Below are 18965 nucleotides of genomic sequence, written 5' to 3' on the forward strand. Positions count from 1 at the left end.
GGAATACCAAGGTATGGTGAAGGGGTGTATAGGGGATTAGCCTTCACCACTAGATTCACTTCCTTGACTTGATTGCTTATTAAACTAGTGCACTAATTTTTTCCTCTTATGATCTTGCCTACCTTTCATGTTAGATGCGAGAATTTTTTTTTTATAATTGTTTAGTTTAGAAGTTAGGCTTGATATATGGGCAATGAGTGAGGTGCTATAATATCTAAAGATTATTAAGTGTCTAATCTCCATATTTTGCAATGGTTATGTCTGCTCATACCCAAAGTATAGTTTATTTGATTATACTTTTAAGACTTACAATCTAATGGCATGTTATTTGATTATACTCATACCCAAATTATTTTATTTGCTTCCGTTACCCAACCCTCATTTGCTCCCCTCGCTTTTACGTCAGAAACTTCGATTTCTTCCCCTCGCCGATTCCCTGCGAATCAATCCGAATTCCTTCATCTCTGACGTGTAACTTTATTAAAATTCGGTCCTCTACCACTGATCGTGTTATTTTCAACCCCTAACTTGTAGAATAGAGCATTTGGAATGGCAATATGCTCTGTTCTTGCGTCACCCCCTTCTCCTAAGCATCGTGCCCCTAGTTACTGCCAAACTTTAGAAAACCTCGAAGTCGTTTTGGATCATTGATCTAGTTGGAGGCTTCTTTGCCTTTAATTTCAACAATAGTGAGGATATGATGAGGATCCTCATGAAGGGGCTTTGGATGATTCGTGGCAAGGCCTAACTTGTTTAAATGGAGGCTTATTTCCGTGCCTCACAGGAGAACCTTATTTTTTCTTTGATCTACTCTTGAGTTTTGAAAGTGCCTTTTCTTGCTAGACTTGGCCTCTCAAATTGGTAGACCCTTGAGGCTAGATGAGATTACCTCTCTTCAACGGGGGGGGGGGGGCAATTTGCTAGAATTTGCATTGACATAGATCTATTCAAGCCTCTTAAACAATCTTTACATGTTTCAGATGTAGAACCATTGGCCACCATGTTATTGACTGCCCTCTTACGGTCACCCAGGATGCTCCCCAATTGCATTCGATGGCTCTTGATGGATGCTAATCCCACCGCTCCTGCCGCCTGAGCACCTTGATGGCGACAATCCCCCCGGCTTGGATCCTGTCAATCTCTTCGTTGCTAAGACTGATGAGCACCTTTTTGGCCAGTGGATTAGGGTGGGGGCAGAGGGGCATTTAAGTGGTCGTGATTGTGGACAGCAGCTTGTAACTGCCCAGGCGCATCCCCCATCTCGGGCCAGAACGAATGCTGATTTGGAGCTTCGGGGGTCCCAACGGAGTATGCTCATTAATTGTCTACCTATTGAGCGAAGAGGGTATCCGTGGTGTAGACTCGTAGTGGTCAGCACATTGAGAGGGGCCCTTCGGGGGCATCCACATGAGTAGCAAATCACGCGTGTGCAACAAGTCCTGGCCCCTACCTAGGCGTGCCTCGACTTCCCCTAGTGGCTCTCATTTGCCTAATTTTGATATAGGTCATACTTAGCACCTCTCTCCAACAAATACTTGCCGCCACGTGTTAGCCTTATGGATGATCTAAATCAAATGAAGACCTCACATACAGGTCACCCATCCCTAGCGCCACCAGATGCTGCAACCTCACTCCATCCAATAGTCATCAATGCCCCTCCCCTTTTTAAATCTTTTGTGCCTTTTTAAATGGGAGCCAATGATTCGTATGTTGGCTTGAGCCCAACGACTAACCCCTCTGTTCCCATCCAATCATCTCCTACTCCCGCTCTAAAGACAATCCGTCCCATCTCATATTTCGCCTATTGTGAAATCGTCCTTCTCTTGCCAGCATGGCAAAGTCCAAGAAATCTCCTTCAAGAAAGTTGTCTAGAAAAAGGGTTATGGAGCTCGGCCAAGCCAAATCACTTTCTAGAAAGGAAAAAATGGTGATCGACTTAGCTGTGGTCCATGTGGGGGCCCCAACTACTAAACCTAATTTATATTAATTGTCTAGAATTGTAGAGGTGTGACAAAGGCCGGCACAAGGAATCGATGCAAAAAAAATTTTAGGTTGTATCACCCCTCAATTATTTTCCTTTTAGAAACTCATATTTTTGAATCGTGGTCTATTTTATTAACTAAATTACTTGGTGCAAGTTGGATCTTTGATTGCATTCTGGCTCGTGGTAGGGCTAAAGGCATAATTTGTGCCTAAAAGGAATCTTGCATTAATATTCGAACCATTGATCGAATCAAGCTTTACATACGGTGCTCAATTACTAGTCGAGAAAGGAATGGCTCATAACCGGTATTTATGCTAGTAACTTTCCTTCTGACATCTTTGGAAAGAACTTGGTATGGTCTCTGAACTTCATCTTCCTTGGTTAGTTATTGAGGATTTTAATGTTGTGTTTTTAATTGATGAAACGCATGGAGTTTCTAGCCCTATGTGCTAGTTTCAACTTTTTGCTGCTGATGTTACGTTGGTTGACCTTGGATTTATTGGCCCATAATTTATTTAGTTCAATAATCAACAAGGGGTAGCCAGAAAGTGGCGTCAGTTGGATTGGGCTTTGGCCAATCTTTAGTGGTTGGCCATGTTCCCATAGAGCCGGGTTCACCAACTGGCTTAGACTAGGTCTGCTCATGCCCCCCCTCAGGGTCTTTCTAAGTGTGATGCTTTGAAGGGCCAAGAAGTCTTTTCAGTTTGAAATGTTTTGGTTTGACTATCCTGCTGTACATGATGTTATTAACAATGCTTGCCATCTCAACACTCATGTGAATCCTTTTACCTCTAAGTGTGATGCTTTGAAGGGCCAAGAAGCCTTTTCAGTTTGAAATGTTTTGGTTTGACTATCCTGCTGTACATGATGTTATTAACAATGCTTGCCATCTCAATACTCATGTGAATCCTTTTACCTTTCTTAATCTTAAACTGATTGATATTACAAAAAAGTAAACTTTTGGAATAGACATGATTTGGGTAAAATTGAAAACTACGTTGAGCACCATTCTACTCAAATTATTAACCTTAAAACTCGTGAGGAGAGATCTCTCAGTACTGGTGACACCATTAAGCTTCAAACCATGTACAACCACTATACTTCTATTCTCAAGCAGATTAAAACCAAGAAGCATACTACGCAACACCCACATTTTTCATATGTCTACTATAATTCGTAGGCAGTGCAATACTATCCAATCCATTATTAGGATGGGCTCGATGATGTCTTTGAGGACCCCTTTGATATCGAGGATGTTTTTAGGGGCTACTACTCTAATCTATGGGCTAAATCAAATAACCCTATCCTCCCTTTACTTAGGAGGAAAGATGCTTTGGTCAATGCCCCTTGGAAAGTCACCTAGGCTAGATAGCTTTCAGGTTGAATTCTATCATAGGTTTTGGGACTTAATTGGTCAGGACCTTGGCCAGGCCTTGAGGCTCTTTTAGTAGCAAGGCATTATGCCTGTCAATTGGGGCCAAACCTATATTACCCTGATTCCTAAGAAGTTGGTGTCTTAGTTTATTATGGATTTTAGACCTATCTCTTTTTGCAATGTTTGCTATAAACTATTGGCTAAACTTCTAGTCAATAGGATTGAAGCGTTTCTTGCTGGAGCTAATAAGTGTTGAGCAAACCATCTTCGCGACGTGGCATAATATTTTTGATAACACGATCTGTAGGAAATTATTCATTCTATGGAAAAGACCAAATTGGATACCCCTCATTCTAATTAAATATGATATGGAAAAAGCTTATGATTGGTTAAGTTAGAATGATATTTATGAGGTGATTAGTTGTATGAATTTTCCTTCTCTACAAATTTCTTGGATTAAAGCTTGTATTACGACCGTTTCATACTCGTTCTTAATCAATGGATCCCCTATTGCATAGATTACGGGATCGTGTGGCATTAGGCATGGGGACCCTCTATCCCCTACCTTTTTATTATGTGCTCCCAAATTCTTATTATACTCCTGAATAATCAGATGAATAGTAATCATCTGGATGGCTTTACCTTGAGCAGAAATCTTAAAATTTGCCATCTAATGTTTGCAGATAATGATCATTACTAAAGCCAAATAGGCCAACCTTACTATCATTGATCACACTTTGGTTACCTATTTCTCTCACCAATTAGAGGATTAGTAAGTTGAAATCTAAATACCTCCCTTGCCACCCGCCCATATTTCCAAATCCATTTTGAATATTCCGAAATGCTCAGGTATCAAAATCTTGGAAGAGATCATCTCTCTTTTGCTAGTAAATCGATCCTGATCTCTTCTACTCTTAATGCTCTCCCTGCCTTCCAATACTGTTATCCCTCTTTCTATCATTGATTCTATTGCTAAAATTACTAGGGATTTTCTATGGAATAATGGGCAGGATAAACAGTCCATGCAGCATGTTAGCTGGGATATCATTACTCGGAGACTAGGTTGGCTCTTATTGCCTTTAATTTCATGAAGTTAAAGTATGGTACATTTCATCCATGGAAGCCTCCTACCCAGAAGAAGTGCTCTCCCATCTTTAAACATTTGATACATACTCTCCTTTCCCTTAGGGATAGGTTTAAAAAGTTCATTGGAAATGGCAAGCTAATTACCATTCCACATGATCCTTAGCTTTTTAATATGCCACTAGCCCTTAAGCCAACCTATATTAACATGCATGTTTATATTAGAAAGAAGTCGATCGCTAGGCTTATCTCTCACCATCATTGGAACAATAATCGGATTCTTGATTAGTTTGGCCCGATTCTTACTGCAACTATTTCTGTGATCATCCTTCCTATTGATTCGGTTGATGACCATTGGATTTGGGTTAATGGTCCCTTTGGAATTATTCGTAGTAAAACTGCCTATGATTTCTTCAAGCCGAGACTTTCGAGCTTTGATCAGCCTGAATCGCATTGGAATATGCTTTAGGCCTTATCTATCGCCCATCGCATTAAGCACTTCATATGGAGACGCCTTCCTACTAGAGTTGCCCTGTTCAACAAAAATATTCTTAATGAAGTGATCTGCATCAGATGTGGACTTGAGCCTGAGGATCTTGAGCATGTCTTCATGGCTTTCCCTCACTTAATTAGAATCTGGGATGCTGTTATGACTCATTTTCACACTACTTTTTCCTTTTCTAAGAGTTGGCTTGCCGGGGATTGGTTAGAGGATGGCATCACCATGCAATCCCAACTTAAGCAATTGCTTAAGTCAATCTGCAATACTCTCCGGTAAATTTGGAAAGCTAGAAATTCAATCTATTTTTCTAATTCTCCCTAATCAAATTATCTTTCACAGCATCCTCTCTATGATTACTAATTCCACCCATCTTTCCACCCATCATCAATCCTTCAAGTTGTTTTGACCCGGTTGGTTAGATGGACCCCCTACTGGTGGGCTGGGCCAAGCTCAACTCTGACGGCACTTTTGGGCCGACTACTAGCTCTAGGGGTTCGAGCTTCCTTATCCATGGGATTAGTGAGTCTATTTTGGCTACATGTGCACAATCGGTCTCCTATAAAGATGCTCTCGAAGCGAAAGTGATTGGCCTTCTGTTGGGTCTCCAACATGCCAACAACCTTTAGATTGCTAATATCTAGATTGAATGCAACTCTCAAACCTTTAGATTGCTAATATCTAGATTGAATGCAACTCTCAAGTTTTGATCCAGATCCTCAAAAACACACACTATACTCCTTGCGGCCTCTTGGCCAAAATCTAAAACTAATTAACCGACTGACTTGCTTTGTTTGAAAAATCAAAATTTTTTTTTGTTTGGGATGCTCTGCCCCCTCTAGCTCTTCTGATTTACTTGTGATAGATATGCCTGGCTGCTCCTTTTTGCGTTGCTAATGGCATTGTATCTTTGGGTGCTTCCCATTATTTAATTTACCAAAAATTGGCAGTTTACTAACATATATTGTGCACTCTACTATCCTATAGCATCCAATAGAAATATATTAAAATTGCGAAAAGACAAAAATTACATCTAGTTTTGTTTAATTAAGAAGAAATTATTAATACAACCCTTATCGGGTGCATCTTAGGCATTATCATAGGGATATTTTGATTCATTCAAATGTTTTGAGCTTTATTTGCAACTTGTGAAACTAGCTTTATATCCTGCATTTCATCCTTTGCGCTAAATATTCGATTGAGTAATGTAGCTAATCTCACGCCAGCTTGAGCAATTCTTTTCTCAACAACTGGAAGTCTAGAGAAGAAATAATCATCTGCAGATTAACAAGTAAGCCACATTAAGATGCATCTCATGACAATAAAAGCTAAGTTATTCGTTTGAAATTTTGTTATAATAATTACCTTGCAAAGTGAAGCCTTGATCAACATCCTTGTATGCATAATCACAAGCTAGTTGTATGCTCTCTGTCGCATACCTGGAATAGTTTTGCAACCTTTTTAGTTTCTAAAAGACGGTTGTGAAATTAATGGAGTTCATAGATCACTAATGATGTAAAAGATTATTGATTAATGGTGCAATTTAATTCATCCACATATATAGGAATCTGCTTGTGATGATCTTACGTATCAACGCAAGTGATTGATTTGCCACGGCATGCCTCCCACTGGCTTATTTCATCTGACCAGTCATTCTAGAAAGAAAGAACGTAAGAAATGTTAGACAAAATTTTGATCAAAACCTAATCTAGAATATAATCATTCCTATCATTTTTTAAGAAAAAGAATTCTTATTATTAGGCTGCAATGTTTACCAAGGAAAGATTTTGACCTTTAAAATTATTAAAATATCCTTGCAAAATTTCTAGTTGTGACCCATACTTTTTAAGCCATGACCTATCCTAAATCTTTTTCTATATCTTATTACCATACTCTATCCCAATAGAAAAATAATTTAGTTACTTTAAATTATCTTTATTCTAATAAATATTTCTTGGTTGAAACTCTTTCATTTAAAAATGGTTAGACTCAATCAGCATCATAGAAAAATTATAGAAAATGAATGAATGAGTTACAAAATCCTCAAATATAGTAAATATAAAATGATAACAACATGAGGTGTTTTTTGAAATTTTTGTTATGATCCATCTATGAGTTAGGTCAAGTTTAATTCGTAATATGTACTTATTATTTTTAAGAATAAGTTAAAGTGGATAATCCATGGATGCAAGCCCAATAAGGCTATAACTCTACTATTACAAATAGGAGAGGTCATGGGTTATTTATCATCATATAATGATTATTGAGTTTAGCTAATTATTTATCTTGCACTTAGTTTTGAATCTTAGTATCTATTTTTTTCCTATGAATAGATCTAATTCTACTTCCAAACCTTATCCGCCATATTACTCCATGAGTCACCCTATCCTACAACCGACCTCCACCATCTCATAGTCATCTACCACCCTCCGACGATTGCCACAGATATAAGCTCAATATGGTGAATTGAATCCGGCCCGCTATATGATTCTACTCTTATAAATATGAAAGATCATGAGTCATTTATTATCATTAAATGAATATCGAGTTCAGCTAATTATTTATCTTGCATTTATCTTTTAATTTTAGCCGTCTATTTTTCCTAGGGGTAGATCTAGCATAAAAGTCCTAACTCCACCTCTAAACCCTAACAACAACCCTCCGACAACTGCTACAATATCAGATAATCTATATCAACCCGACTCTGAGGCTATCCTCTATTAAAATTTTAAAATTTTTCTATGAATATATTGTTCCAAATCTGATTCATAATAAACTATCTCATCATTTTCCCTCTAAAAGAAAGCATTGGGATTTTCCCAGGTTAGTCTATCAGTTAAAACAACAATTAAACTCTCTATAACATTAGAAAATAGTGGATACAGTTTGGAGTACTTTAAGAAGATGAGGTATATCCAAAAGAGTATATCTCCACCATCAAAGGGGATAACACTTATACTAGAGGATGTTGATGAGAGTTGCATAATCAGATTCAATTTGGAGGTGGGGATGTTGTGATGACAAACATAGATGAACAAGAACTTGAGAGCTTTGGCTTCGGCTTTGGCGTGTGAACAGCTGACTACCATTTGGTTGGCGGCCCCTGCAATTAAGGCCTTTAGCATCGACCCAATAAATACTATCTTGACGTGAGGGGTCTTAGAAGAAGCCCCATCTAGGTTGATGTTGAAGCAACTGACTTGGGGCGAGGGGGAGAGAGGGCATCTAATGAGCTGTTGCCTACTAGAGCAAGGCTTTGGGCCAGCGATTAGAGGCATTAAATATTTCAAGAGCTATTAGCCTAATTGTTTTGTGAAATATTTGCAGCGAAGTCAAAAGTTTTTCTCTAAACAACATTGTCATTTTTGCATTTCCATAATTGCCACATTCTTTGTGCTATAATACGTATGACCAATTTCTCCTTCATTCATCCTTGTTCTAGCACACCATGTATCACAAAACTTGAAAGCAATGCCTAACTATCGCTCCACTAAATCCCTAAAGGCTTTGACCTCGTTGGAAATAGCATAGATGTGCTATGGGAAAAGCAAATTAGAAATTATTTAAATTCTAGTATCTATGAGTAGCCACTTCCACAACACTTCTCATAAGAACATCTTAAATTTTTGAAGCAATAAGGAGTCTCCAAAGAATCGACCAGCAGATCTATCACTATACCTAGCCCCACCAATGGATTTGAGAAGGCTAAGAGAGATGGTGGGAAGAGAATTAAAAAGGTGTTTAAAGACAAACAGGGCTTCCTCGCAAGGGCCAATGCAAGCTTAGGCCATGCTTAATAATTATAGGCCACAGGTTGCGGGATCCCTCATCCACCGATTTGTAGTATATATGGAGAAGTTTCCTTTTCATGGGCAGACTTATCGACTTTCTCTACAATAGTCAATGGACTGGAGCAAAGAAAGTGGCAGATATTAGTATCGTTCTTTAATTGGTGAAAATACTTACACAATAAAAGGATAACTAATTTTCAGTAAGTTTCTAGGACGTGGGATGGGTAGGGTATATGGTTTGAATGGGAATAGGCATGGGCGAGTAGGTATGGGTAGGGTATATGGTTTAAATGGGAATAGGCATGGGCGAGTAGGTAGGGCCTATTGGTGTTAGCTCGGAATTGGGTGTATCTTGGGCAGTTATCTGGCCATTGTATTTCTAGAAGTGTTGAAAGATTCTAGCAGATTGTTAGGGATAGAAATAAGCGTCGGGTCCTAATTTGTTGTGGTTGTATTCACATCGATGTTTAGAAGCTTAGGGTTAGAGGTTTTCTTGGGTTTGGCAATCAAGGGGACAGGTGGCATGGTGGAGTTGGCAACGTCTTACCACTAGTGGGGATATTGGTCTATCCTTGGGCGACACGTCCTCAGGGTCACTGTACATGCCTTGGGACCTCGTGTTCGAGGATGGGCTGGAAAAACGTCCTTGACGTGTACAGTCACCTCCGTTTCCGATGCTTTGTGGCAAGCTCTGGACACTTGCAAGTTGGAGATATTTCAGCTTGAGGAGCGCTGTGAGAAGGGAGGAAAAAGTATGAGAAAAATGAGGGGGGCTGGGGCGCGGGGAGGAAGAAGGAGCGTGAGCTCCAAGGAAGAGGGAGATCTAACTCAAAGACAAACAAGTTGACAATCACCCCCTAGCGAGATGTGACCTATATCGATGAGTTTGAAGACTCGCTGATAGAAAGGGGCCTAGTCCCTTTGTATGAGAAAAAGGAGCGTGAGTTTCGCGAAAGAGGGGGATCCAACTTAGAGACAAACAAGTTGATGATCACCCTGAGTGAGATGTGACCTATACCGAGTTTGAAGCCCTATGCATTGACTCGCCGATAGAAAGGGACCTAGTTTGCTAGACGGACGCATCCTGGATAGGAACGTACTGCAGGGGCATTGGTGTAGTAATTTATAAGTACATGAGCATATTTTGTTAGGCCAAATCTTCCCTCTTGTCTAATTTCACAAGTGCTCTCCAAGGGGAAACTCTAGCCTTCCTACAATGTCCAAAGAAAATCAACTACAATCATGGAAAAAGGAAAGTGTGGATTTACTTGGATTGCCAACAAATGGTGAATACTAAAACTGAGAAAGAGCTGATGATTCATGTAAGGAAAACAACCTCCTGGCCCATTACTTGGCTGAGTTGGCTTTTCAAAACAACGTATGCAAAGTTTTGTCTAGAGTCCCCTGAAATGGGGTGTAACGAATTCTAATTGCATGGAGATTGGTATATAGAATTTCAGTCAAAAAAATAAAAGAAAATAACTAATAATCTGTAAAGAATTCGTAGAGAATCTCTTAATATCTTCTTATATTGGGTAGATATTGAAGATATCAATAAGAATGAATTTGAAAAATAATAAGGAAAGTATCTCGTGGGCATTCAACTGACGATCACATTGATCTTATGGGATTTATTTGACAGCAATTAGTATCCCTTACTTGTGGGGCACGTTAAAACTCTCTCCATATATACAACAATGTAGCATAGACAATCAGTTTCTATCCTTACATTTATTTTAGTAGATATCACACAAAATATATTACTCTGCATTTTCAGATAACAAAAGAGTGGAAATTGACTTTCGAAAAGTATTCAGAGAGCAGGAGAATTAGGGAACTCACTGTTATATTCAGTTTAATAGATTCTATCATGGCATTGTGGTCGTCATTGTAGAAATCACGCATTGCAGTATCTATGATATTCACATCCCATACCTTGTCACATGAAATTAATAGATGTTAGTTCTTCTTTCTACCATATGATAAGAAAAAAAAATATATATTTGAGTCATTAAACATGAGTAATATAAAAAGTCGCCCAATTACGTACATGGTGAAGGTTGGTCTTTCTTCGATACCAATGCACGACTATTGTGTTACCACCTTCATCATCCTCAAAGCCAACATGAAGGGGTTGGTGGACATCCCCCATGAAGTGGGCAAGGAACATTAAACTCTCAGACAAGTTATCTAAGATGACCAGGGAAAGAAAGTAGTATGAATAGTCGAAAAGATCAAGTGGAAATAGTTACTTGTATCTAAGAGAGGCTTTTTTTTTAATCTTACATTCACTTGATGAATCTCCATAGGTCTGGAGCTGTTTGGTGTAGTTGTTGATTGCTCCAGCTACACACATATCTTGCACACCCTTGGAATTGTGACAATCCCCTAAAACAAGTATGAGAGTAGACATTAAATGTGGATAAGATAAACAAAGGGTTAAATAAAAACCATTTTACCTAAGTGAATTTTGATTTATATCACTATGTGAAAAAAATAATAATATGCACTCCGAGATGGATCTATCACATGCTCTTATTATAAAGAAAGTACAAAATATAAATAAATACACAAGCAAACTCAAAGAATAAAGAACTTTTACGTGGAAAACTCTAATAATGAGTATAAAGAACTACGGATTGAAAAAATCAATTATTAAAATTTATAACAGTTAGAAAACAGTTACAGATCATCTATGACTCAATTTGTAACAATTTTCTTGCTAGACCCGCAATGCAAAGCTTTCCATAATCGGTCATCTTGTGATCTTAGTGATCCTAGAGGTTAATCATTCTATCTCAATGACCCGTGAAATATAGTTCTTTTAAATCTAATATAGATACATTAAGTTTTAGAGCGATTCAACATGTTCCATTCAAAACTAAGAGGTGATCTTTAATAGTCTTCAAAAAATAATCAAAAGAGATAATAGATAATTACTAGCGTTGCATTTTGTTAACCCTTAAATAATTCCTTCCAACAAGATAAAAGATCTCACAAAATCCTCTAATCAGTTGAAGATTCATGACTTGTTCGAATAGAGTGGATTACATTCGAATGCCCTAACTTAAAATCTAAATTTCAAGCCCATTTGAATATGTTTTTGAACTTTAATTTGAATGCATGCAACTCAAAAAATATGCTCTTTATTTGCAAAGGTTCCAAGTTGTAGTGGAACGCATTGTGAATGTCTTGCAAATGCTTTCAAGGAAACTTGTTTCTCTTACTTTAAATTTTTTTATTTTTCGTTTCAGTTTTCTTCGTCAACCTTCAAAATACTATATAATTTTTAAATATGTTTACATATTTAGAATATTTTGAAACACATTTAGAATTATATAAAAACCTAAACTCTCTCTGAATTAACACATATTTATTAACAGAAGCATTAAGTAATTTTTGCTCTCTGCTGACGACCTTTATGGTTGTATTATAGTCAAAAAATTCAAGGGGACATAGTGAAACATTAAACAAAGTTTATGAGGGTAACATCGAAATAAGTGTGTCCAAACTAAAAGAGATAAAATATACCTGACCCCAAACAATATTAAATTTTTTGAAGCCCTCTTGTTTTACACAAAATTGGTCAACTAAGATAACTAGGCTACCTTGTTGGCCAGTTAGAGGTGGTGATGTAAACAAATTCAGCAATTAGTCTTGCTAAGCTGCTGGCCTAATTCTACTAACGCAAGACTTGCTCTTTCAATGCATCACTCTACACAGGGGAAAGAATTAATTCCCCATTGGATATAATTTATAGTTCAATTAAGATGTCCTAAGTTGTCACTATATCTTTTATAAAAAGAAAGAGTTGGCGTACAAGCTGATGGAATTGTGTGTGACTTCATTTTTCTTTTCTAATAGAGTTCTGTGCCATGAGAGGGATCCAGGACCTAACTAGTTTTTAAATACTTTCTAAATTAAAGCTCGAGCTATGACAAAGTCAAAATCTCTTTGATCTCAACCATCAAAGGCTCCATTGATCCAAAAATAATAGGATTATATGTCCATATATTACTATCTCTCCCATCTTTGCAAGAATCATTGATTTGGAACAACAATGCACTACAAAAGTATATATGAAATATTTAAGCGAGAAGGTATATGGCTTACTTGAATAGTCGAAGTTGCATACTCCTGGAGTATTGATATAATGAAGAGGGCCAGACCACCGGTACCGGAACCGGACCTCGTCGGCCCACGAGCACACCGCCGCTAGGTCCCCTCCGGCGGAAGCCGGTAAGAGGCCTAACACTGCTTTTGAAGCTTTCCTCGTTAGGTATTGCTGCAAATTACATATCAAAAGTTAGTATTCCAAAGAATATAAATATGAAGGAAATTAAAGAGAGTTGTTTAAGTTACCTGTGCAATCTTGCACACCATGAAGTGGCCCTCCTTGCCCCAAGCATCTGAGCGTGGAGCTCCTGCTATCATGGAAAGAAGAATTATAAGGAGAAAGAGTAGCAAAGCCATTTCCCCTGATGCTCTATCACACTTCTTCTTTCCTATCTTCTGTAGCCATTTCTATACATATGGGTGTTAACGTTACGTTACTCTTCCTTTTTTATTTCTAAGGTTATATATGACTTGAAGCAACCAACTACGTTATGGATATACAGCAAGTAGCGTAGAATATTCTCCACTAAAGATCGTTTTTATTTACGAGAGACGAAAATCTAACGAGGGCCAAATTTTTAGACTCTGCTATAACGATTCATAGAGAAGCAGTTACACTCGTTTTGAGCCTTCAAACTATTTGACCTTATAGTAAATTGCAATGAGTTAGGTTTATAAGAAGTATAAAGTTCTAGTGTTTCAATCAAATTAAGAAAAATTACTTTACTTAAGCTTTGGATTCCTAGCCCATTCAGATAATTCGACCATGGAATTTATTTGTTTTGATATTTCCGGAGTGCAAGTGTGTGGCTTGCTATAATTGATTCTACTGATAATACATTGAAATGGAGTAGTCCCTTAAAAGAATGTCTTGCTAATCCTTTATAAGTTCAAGTTGGTTAATTAGTGATATATCCCAATAGCCAAATTTTTTAATGGATTGGTGGTAGGTTGAGGAGAATCGATCAGAGAGTTAAAAAATTATAAAATTTTTGATGTGGGATTCTAGCGAATTTGATTTCATCTAAATCAGATATTGGAATAAAAAGGTATAAATAAAAGAGTACAGCAACATCAGAATGGAGCAGAACGATAAATATCCAATATTGTGACGGTTGTCGAAGGATGGCGGCTAGAGTAGGGTAGCTCGTGAAAAAAAAAATGATGACTAAGGTTTGAAAACTTGAAGAGTTATATGATTACAATCTACTTATAAAAAAATAATTTAATAATTATGATAAAAGATAAAAATAAAAAAAATAATTTGGTTAAACGCAAATTCATTCAATGATTCTAATCAACTCATGTCTAGTTATATTTATAGAAGTAAAAATCCTAATAAATCATATCTATATATAGATTATCTAATTTATTTAAAATTTAAAACAATATAATAAAATTAATTAACTAACTTAAACTCGTGATTGTAACAAGTAACCAATCTTGGATAAATCTCTTTATCCAAATAAATGGACTTCTCCTCATCCTAGCTAAGAGCATATTCCCTAATAAAAAAACATATCTTATTAGCATATGCTTAGTGTCAAGGCTATACTCCACATCAAGGTTTCTTTAATACTTGAATGCTCCTGTTCATTAATTAACTTTAAGAAAACTATGGACGATTGTAAGATAGGTGAGCACTATGGTAGAAGAAGAATGCCATTGTGATCATTTGCCAGGCATGCTCGTGGCAACTCTTAAATCTCTAATGCAGTGGCAGAAGTAGAATACTTTTGCAAAGAGACCAAGATTATCAAGTCATATACATAAAATTAAGCAAAAACTAAATGATATATATTTTTTGCAATTATCATTGCATTCTTCAAACTATCATAATTAGCACTAAAATTATTGGGATCTTCGCAGATACGATTCTTGCTAGTTAAATCAATTAATCAGAATAGAAACACAACTTAAATTAAGAAAAAAAAACCAATCGTCCTAAACAATCTAATGTGGAATTATTACTGTCATATTTTCACTCTAAACTTTTTAACAAAAGAATATTCTATGATATTTTGTCAAAAATTAACTATTTACAAAGTGAAAAATGTAGGGACAATTATAGTATTTTAATAAATGTAATGGCAACGGTAACATTTTCCAATGCAATTAACGTAAATTCTAATTTTATTATGAAAAACAACATGGCTTTTTCTTTTTGTTTTATTACTTACAAAAATAATTTCTCTGCGAACTTTAGTATGTTTCTTTCATCTTATTCTTTTTTAAAATGTATAATTTAGTATTTTTTCCACAAAAACTAAAATTAAATTATATGATGAAACTAACTAGTAAAAAAGTGGAAAAAATTGTGGCTGCTGGGATTCGAGCCCAGGTCTCCACGGCCACAACGTGGAATTCTAACCACTAAACTACAGCCACATTTGTTCTAAAATTATAAACTAATAATAAATTTTAAAAAAAAATAATTTTTATTATCCAAAACTGAGAATAAAATATGTCACATTTGTCCTCGCTGCAGCTTGTCTATGCACACACATACATCCACATTCACATACGGCAATAGTAGACGAGTATCATTTCCATACACCTCATCATCCTCCATTTCATGTTGATTTATGGCTTATTTCTTCACAACAAGGACAGGGCACTTTGCGTTATTCGTACAGTAATTGCTGATGCTCCCTAGAAGAATCCTATTTCATCAAAATATAATAAGCATCAATGGTGATACAAAGAGTTCTATACGACCTTTGCAAACACTATACTAGTTAATTGCCGTAAGAGGTGACATTAGCAAACAACTCTAACCTTCTTAAGACTCCTTTTCCATGGGTGCCAACAATGAGCAAATTGATCTTATGCTTTTCGATTGCTGAACATATTGCTTCTTTGGGATCTCCAACTTCCGTGTAGGTTTCTGGAACAACCTGTCATGCAATCGACACAGAAATATTTGTCCAGTAAGCACTAAATAAGGATACATTCAAATTAAGTCTCAAAACATATTCAAAATCCTTACCCCATTTTTGCAGCAAATTTTCTTGGCACGTTCTAACAGTGCCAATGAGACCTTCTTTTGATGTTCTTGCAAAGAGGGAACCAACTCAGGAGCTGCAGTTTTATATCATCAGCATACCCATTAAACATCTTGAGAATTATACAACAAGTGCACAAACTGCATGACATGCTCATCGAGAGTGAAGGAATATATATATAAAGAGAGAAAGGAGACTAAGAGGGATTAGCTGCCAACCACCTGTTGCAACGAATATATACTTAGTAACAGGTGGGCATGCTGCCGAAGCAGAGACGTGACTCGGAGTGGGAAAACGCTGCACGTTGAGCAGAACGAGCACTGCATCGCTGCTGAGGTTGTCGAGAGCCCACTCCAATGCGTGGTAGCTGCACTCGCTCTCGTCTATGGCAACCATCACTCTCCTCCTCCGCTTCCCATCTTCAGTACTCGAATCTCCCATCTCTTTACGCCCAACTAGAGGATTCAACACGAGAAAGAGTTGAGATTTTCTGGTGCAACTCGTAAAAGTGCAATGTTATATCTCTGGCTTATTTGATAAGAAACAGATTGGAGGAGGTGATTTAAATCGAATACGAACTACGATACGTGTCGCTATGAACTGTTGAGAAATCTGAAACCATGCAGAGAAGCATACGTGGTGCTTCAAGAGAGCGGTCTTGTGACACGCCAATGTGTGCGAAGAGTTCGAAGTTATCCATTTCGCACTGGAATTGATGTGCAAAACGACAATTTGTTCAAATTAATGGTATCTTATCAACGTCGCGATTAATGATATAAGTGATAATACTGTTAAATATAACCACTCTTTAATTTTTATTTCTTTCATTTTGAGAACTATTGGATCTTCGTTTTTGAACGATTTCAGTAATAACTTCTTATTAATGAAAGATATAAATTTCATTGTTCCACATAACCTTTCAACTTCTTATTCACACTATCAACTAGGCAATAGAAGAAGCCCCAAAGTCTAACCAAAATTTTCGCCTTGATAGGTTTTGAGAAAATGGATTAGAAGTAACAAAACCTGGTATATATGGAACTTCGGAGTGGTGCCCTCTCTTTCTATATCCAAACAATCTACCTCAATTATTTTTACAACATTATGTATCATTTAACAGATATATTGATGATATTATGATATACAAGTTGGAATAAAATAAAATATTTAACACAAGTCTCATACTTAGCTATACTAAACAACACTATAAAGAATTTATGTCCTTCATATAGTACACAAGTTTGATAGTTAATACAAAACCAAGCACTTACTTAGGGTTTATGAATTTATGTCCATATATGAGTATAGCTATGACACAGCAGACTAGATAGTTGATTAAGGCATATGGTTCCATACATAGATAACCACCTATTATTCTTTGTTTAAAATTTATTTCATGCAGTTCTATATTTTTGCATCTATATATCTTAACTTGTTATAGCATTAAAGTTTAATTTGTTTTCTCTTATCGATCCTGTTTTGTGTCATTAGCAACTAAAAGCCCGTAGGCATGTCATTCATCAGCCAGCAGATCATGTTAGAATTTTATATTGGTAATTCATGTACAAAAGATATATCTGGATGTATTTAAAATATTTTGTATGAGAATGACTATAAAAGGCTTGCATTATATTTCAGATATTTTATAAGAATTGGAATAAGTTAAAGATACCTTCTAAATCATTAGAAGGTGTTCGAATACTTTTACAATGTTCAAGACAATATAAAAATTGTTTTTAAGTGTTTAAATGGTGTCGTGACGATTGAAATAATATAAAATATACTCATGAATGTTGGAATGATCACTCTACGTTCAATCGACCATTTGAACAAACCCTCAAGCATTCGAATGCTTTTTGCAAAGAGCATAAAATTGCAGGGCATTCGAACATTCGGCCATTTGTTCATCTCTTAATAATTTATTTGTTATGATCCGACCACATGGATCGAGTTAGCCGAGTTGTCGAGTTAAGTCAAGTTAGATTTACTTATTATTTTTAATTTTAAATTAAAATGGATAATTCGTATGTGAATCCATTCTGTTAGGATATTATTCCTATAAATAAGAGTAGTCATGAGTTAATTATCATCGTGGGATAAATATTGAATTTAATTATTTTCTATTTAAGCATTTCATATTTAATCGTAGCCATTAAATTATTTTTATCTTCGTAGGAGTAGATCTTAACTTTAGATCTCTTCTGAGTTTCAAACATAGTCACTATCTTCCTCCACGAGCCATTCACCACTACCCTTAGCTTTCTGCCACCCTCCTCCAACGACCACCGCAACATCAAATATTACAAATCTATTTGGTTTCGAACTTCTATGATTGTTTTATTTTTAACTTTTCACCCCAATCTCAAATTCACAAAAACCTAGAACCAAAAGATTCCTAACCGATAATGCTACCACATAAAAAATCATAATTTTTATACAAATAGATCGGTCCAAATCTGGTTCATATGAGTGGTATAAAAAACATCATTCCTCGATCGATGGTTAATAACAATTCAAGGAAGAGGAACAAGAAAGGAGCAACTATGAAGGATCGAAAACTCATCTTCGTTCTTATGGAAGTTTCTCTGGTGCTATCACCACCACCAACACCCACCATTGACTAAAGACAACGAAGGCATTGATAGAGTCTATGGACTCAGTGAAAGAATTATTGAAAGGGACCACTGAGAGGATTGAACTTGACAGCAACTATCCTGACACGACACCAACCTCCTGTGTTGTCAGCGCTGCTGGCCACGGTGGAATCAACCTCTTATGGCAAGAAAGTCCAAATTATAAAGGAGGAGGGGAACTGATAGCCCAAACCACCGCAACCACTCGTCCTCTAGCAGCGACGAAGCTCCCTCCACCCTTATAGACCCATACTGCCAGAGCAGCTACAAGCGATGGTTCTTAAGTCATTGTTCCTACCCGCGATGGAAACTAGGGCCTAAAACTCTAGTTTTCCATTGATGGCAATCTAGGCACTTTCAATCTAAGCCACCACTGTTAGCACCTTTCTTAAACCACCCGCACTTGCTCTATAACCACCATTTATGCCAGCAGTGGCTAGAAAATTGTCGTCAATAACTCTCCATATTATAGTGAACCC

The 18965-nt window shown here is 36.8% G+C and overlaps 2 protein-coding genes and 1 non-coding gene across 3 annotated transcripts; all 3 read right to left on the reverse strand.

Moving 5' to 3' along the window:
• Positions 1 to 5921: 5921 nt before the first annotated feature.
• On the reverse strand, positions 5922 to 13265 carry LOC140779025 (endonuclease 2-like). Its single transcript, XM_073123964.1, has 8 exons — positions 13095 to 13265; positions 12846 to 13017; positions 11019 to 11120; positions 10783 to 10922; positions 10575 to 10667; positions 6529 to 6596; positions 6307 to 6380; positions 5922 to 6218 (listed from the first exon to the last, which is right to left on the reverse strand). Exons 1-8 carry the CDS (start codon positions 13203 to 13205, stop codon positions 6061 to 6063), a joined length of 918 nt encoding a protein of 305 aa, XP_072980065.1. The 5' UTR covers positions 13206 to 13265; the 3' UTR covers positions 5922 to 6060.
• A 1899-nt stretch (positions 13266 to 15164) lies between these two features.
• On the reverse strand, positions 15165 to 15236 carry TRNAH-GUG (transfer RNA histidin (anticodon GUG)). Its single transcript has one exon. It is a non-coding gene; the product is annotated as a tRNA-His (tRNA).
• A 202-nt stretch (positions 15237 to 15438) lies between these two features.
• On the reverse strand, positions 15439 to 16249 carry LOC140776995 (universal stress protein A-like protein). Its single transcript, XM_073120895.1, has 4 exons — positions 16075 to 16249; positions 15838 to 15929; positions 15627 to 15745; positions 15439 to 15511 (listed from the first exon to the last, which is right to left on the reverse strand). Exons 1-4 carry the CDS (start codon positions 16247 to 16249, stop codon positions 15439 to 15441), a joined length of 459 nt encoding a protein of 152 aa, XP_072976996.1.
• Between the last annotated feature and the right edge of the window lie 2716 nt (positions 16250 to 18965).

Source organism: Typha angustifolia, chromosome 15 (genome assembly GCF_048772165.1).
Source record: "Typha angustifolia cultivar Huaian chromosome 15, ASM4877216v1, whole genome shotgun sequence".
NCBI classification, from domain to species: domain Eukaryota; kingdom Viridiplantae; phylum Streptophyta; class Magnoliopsida; order Poales; family Typhaceae; genus Typha; species Typha angustifolia.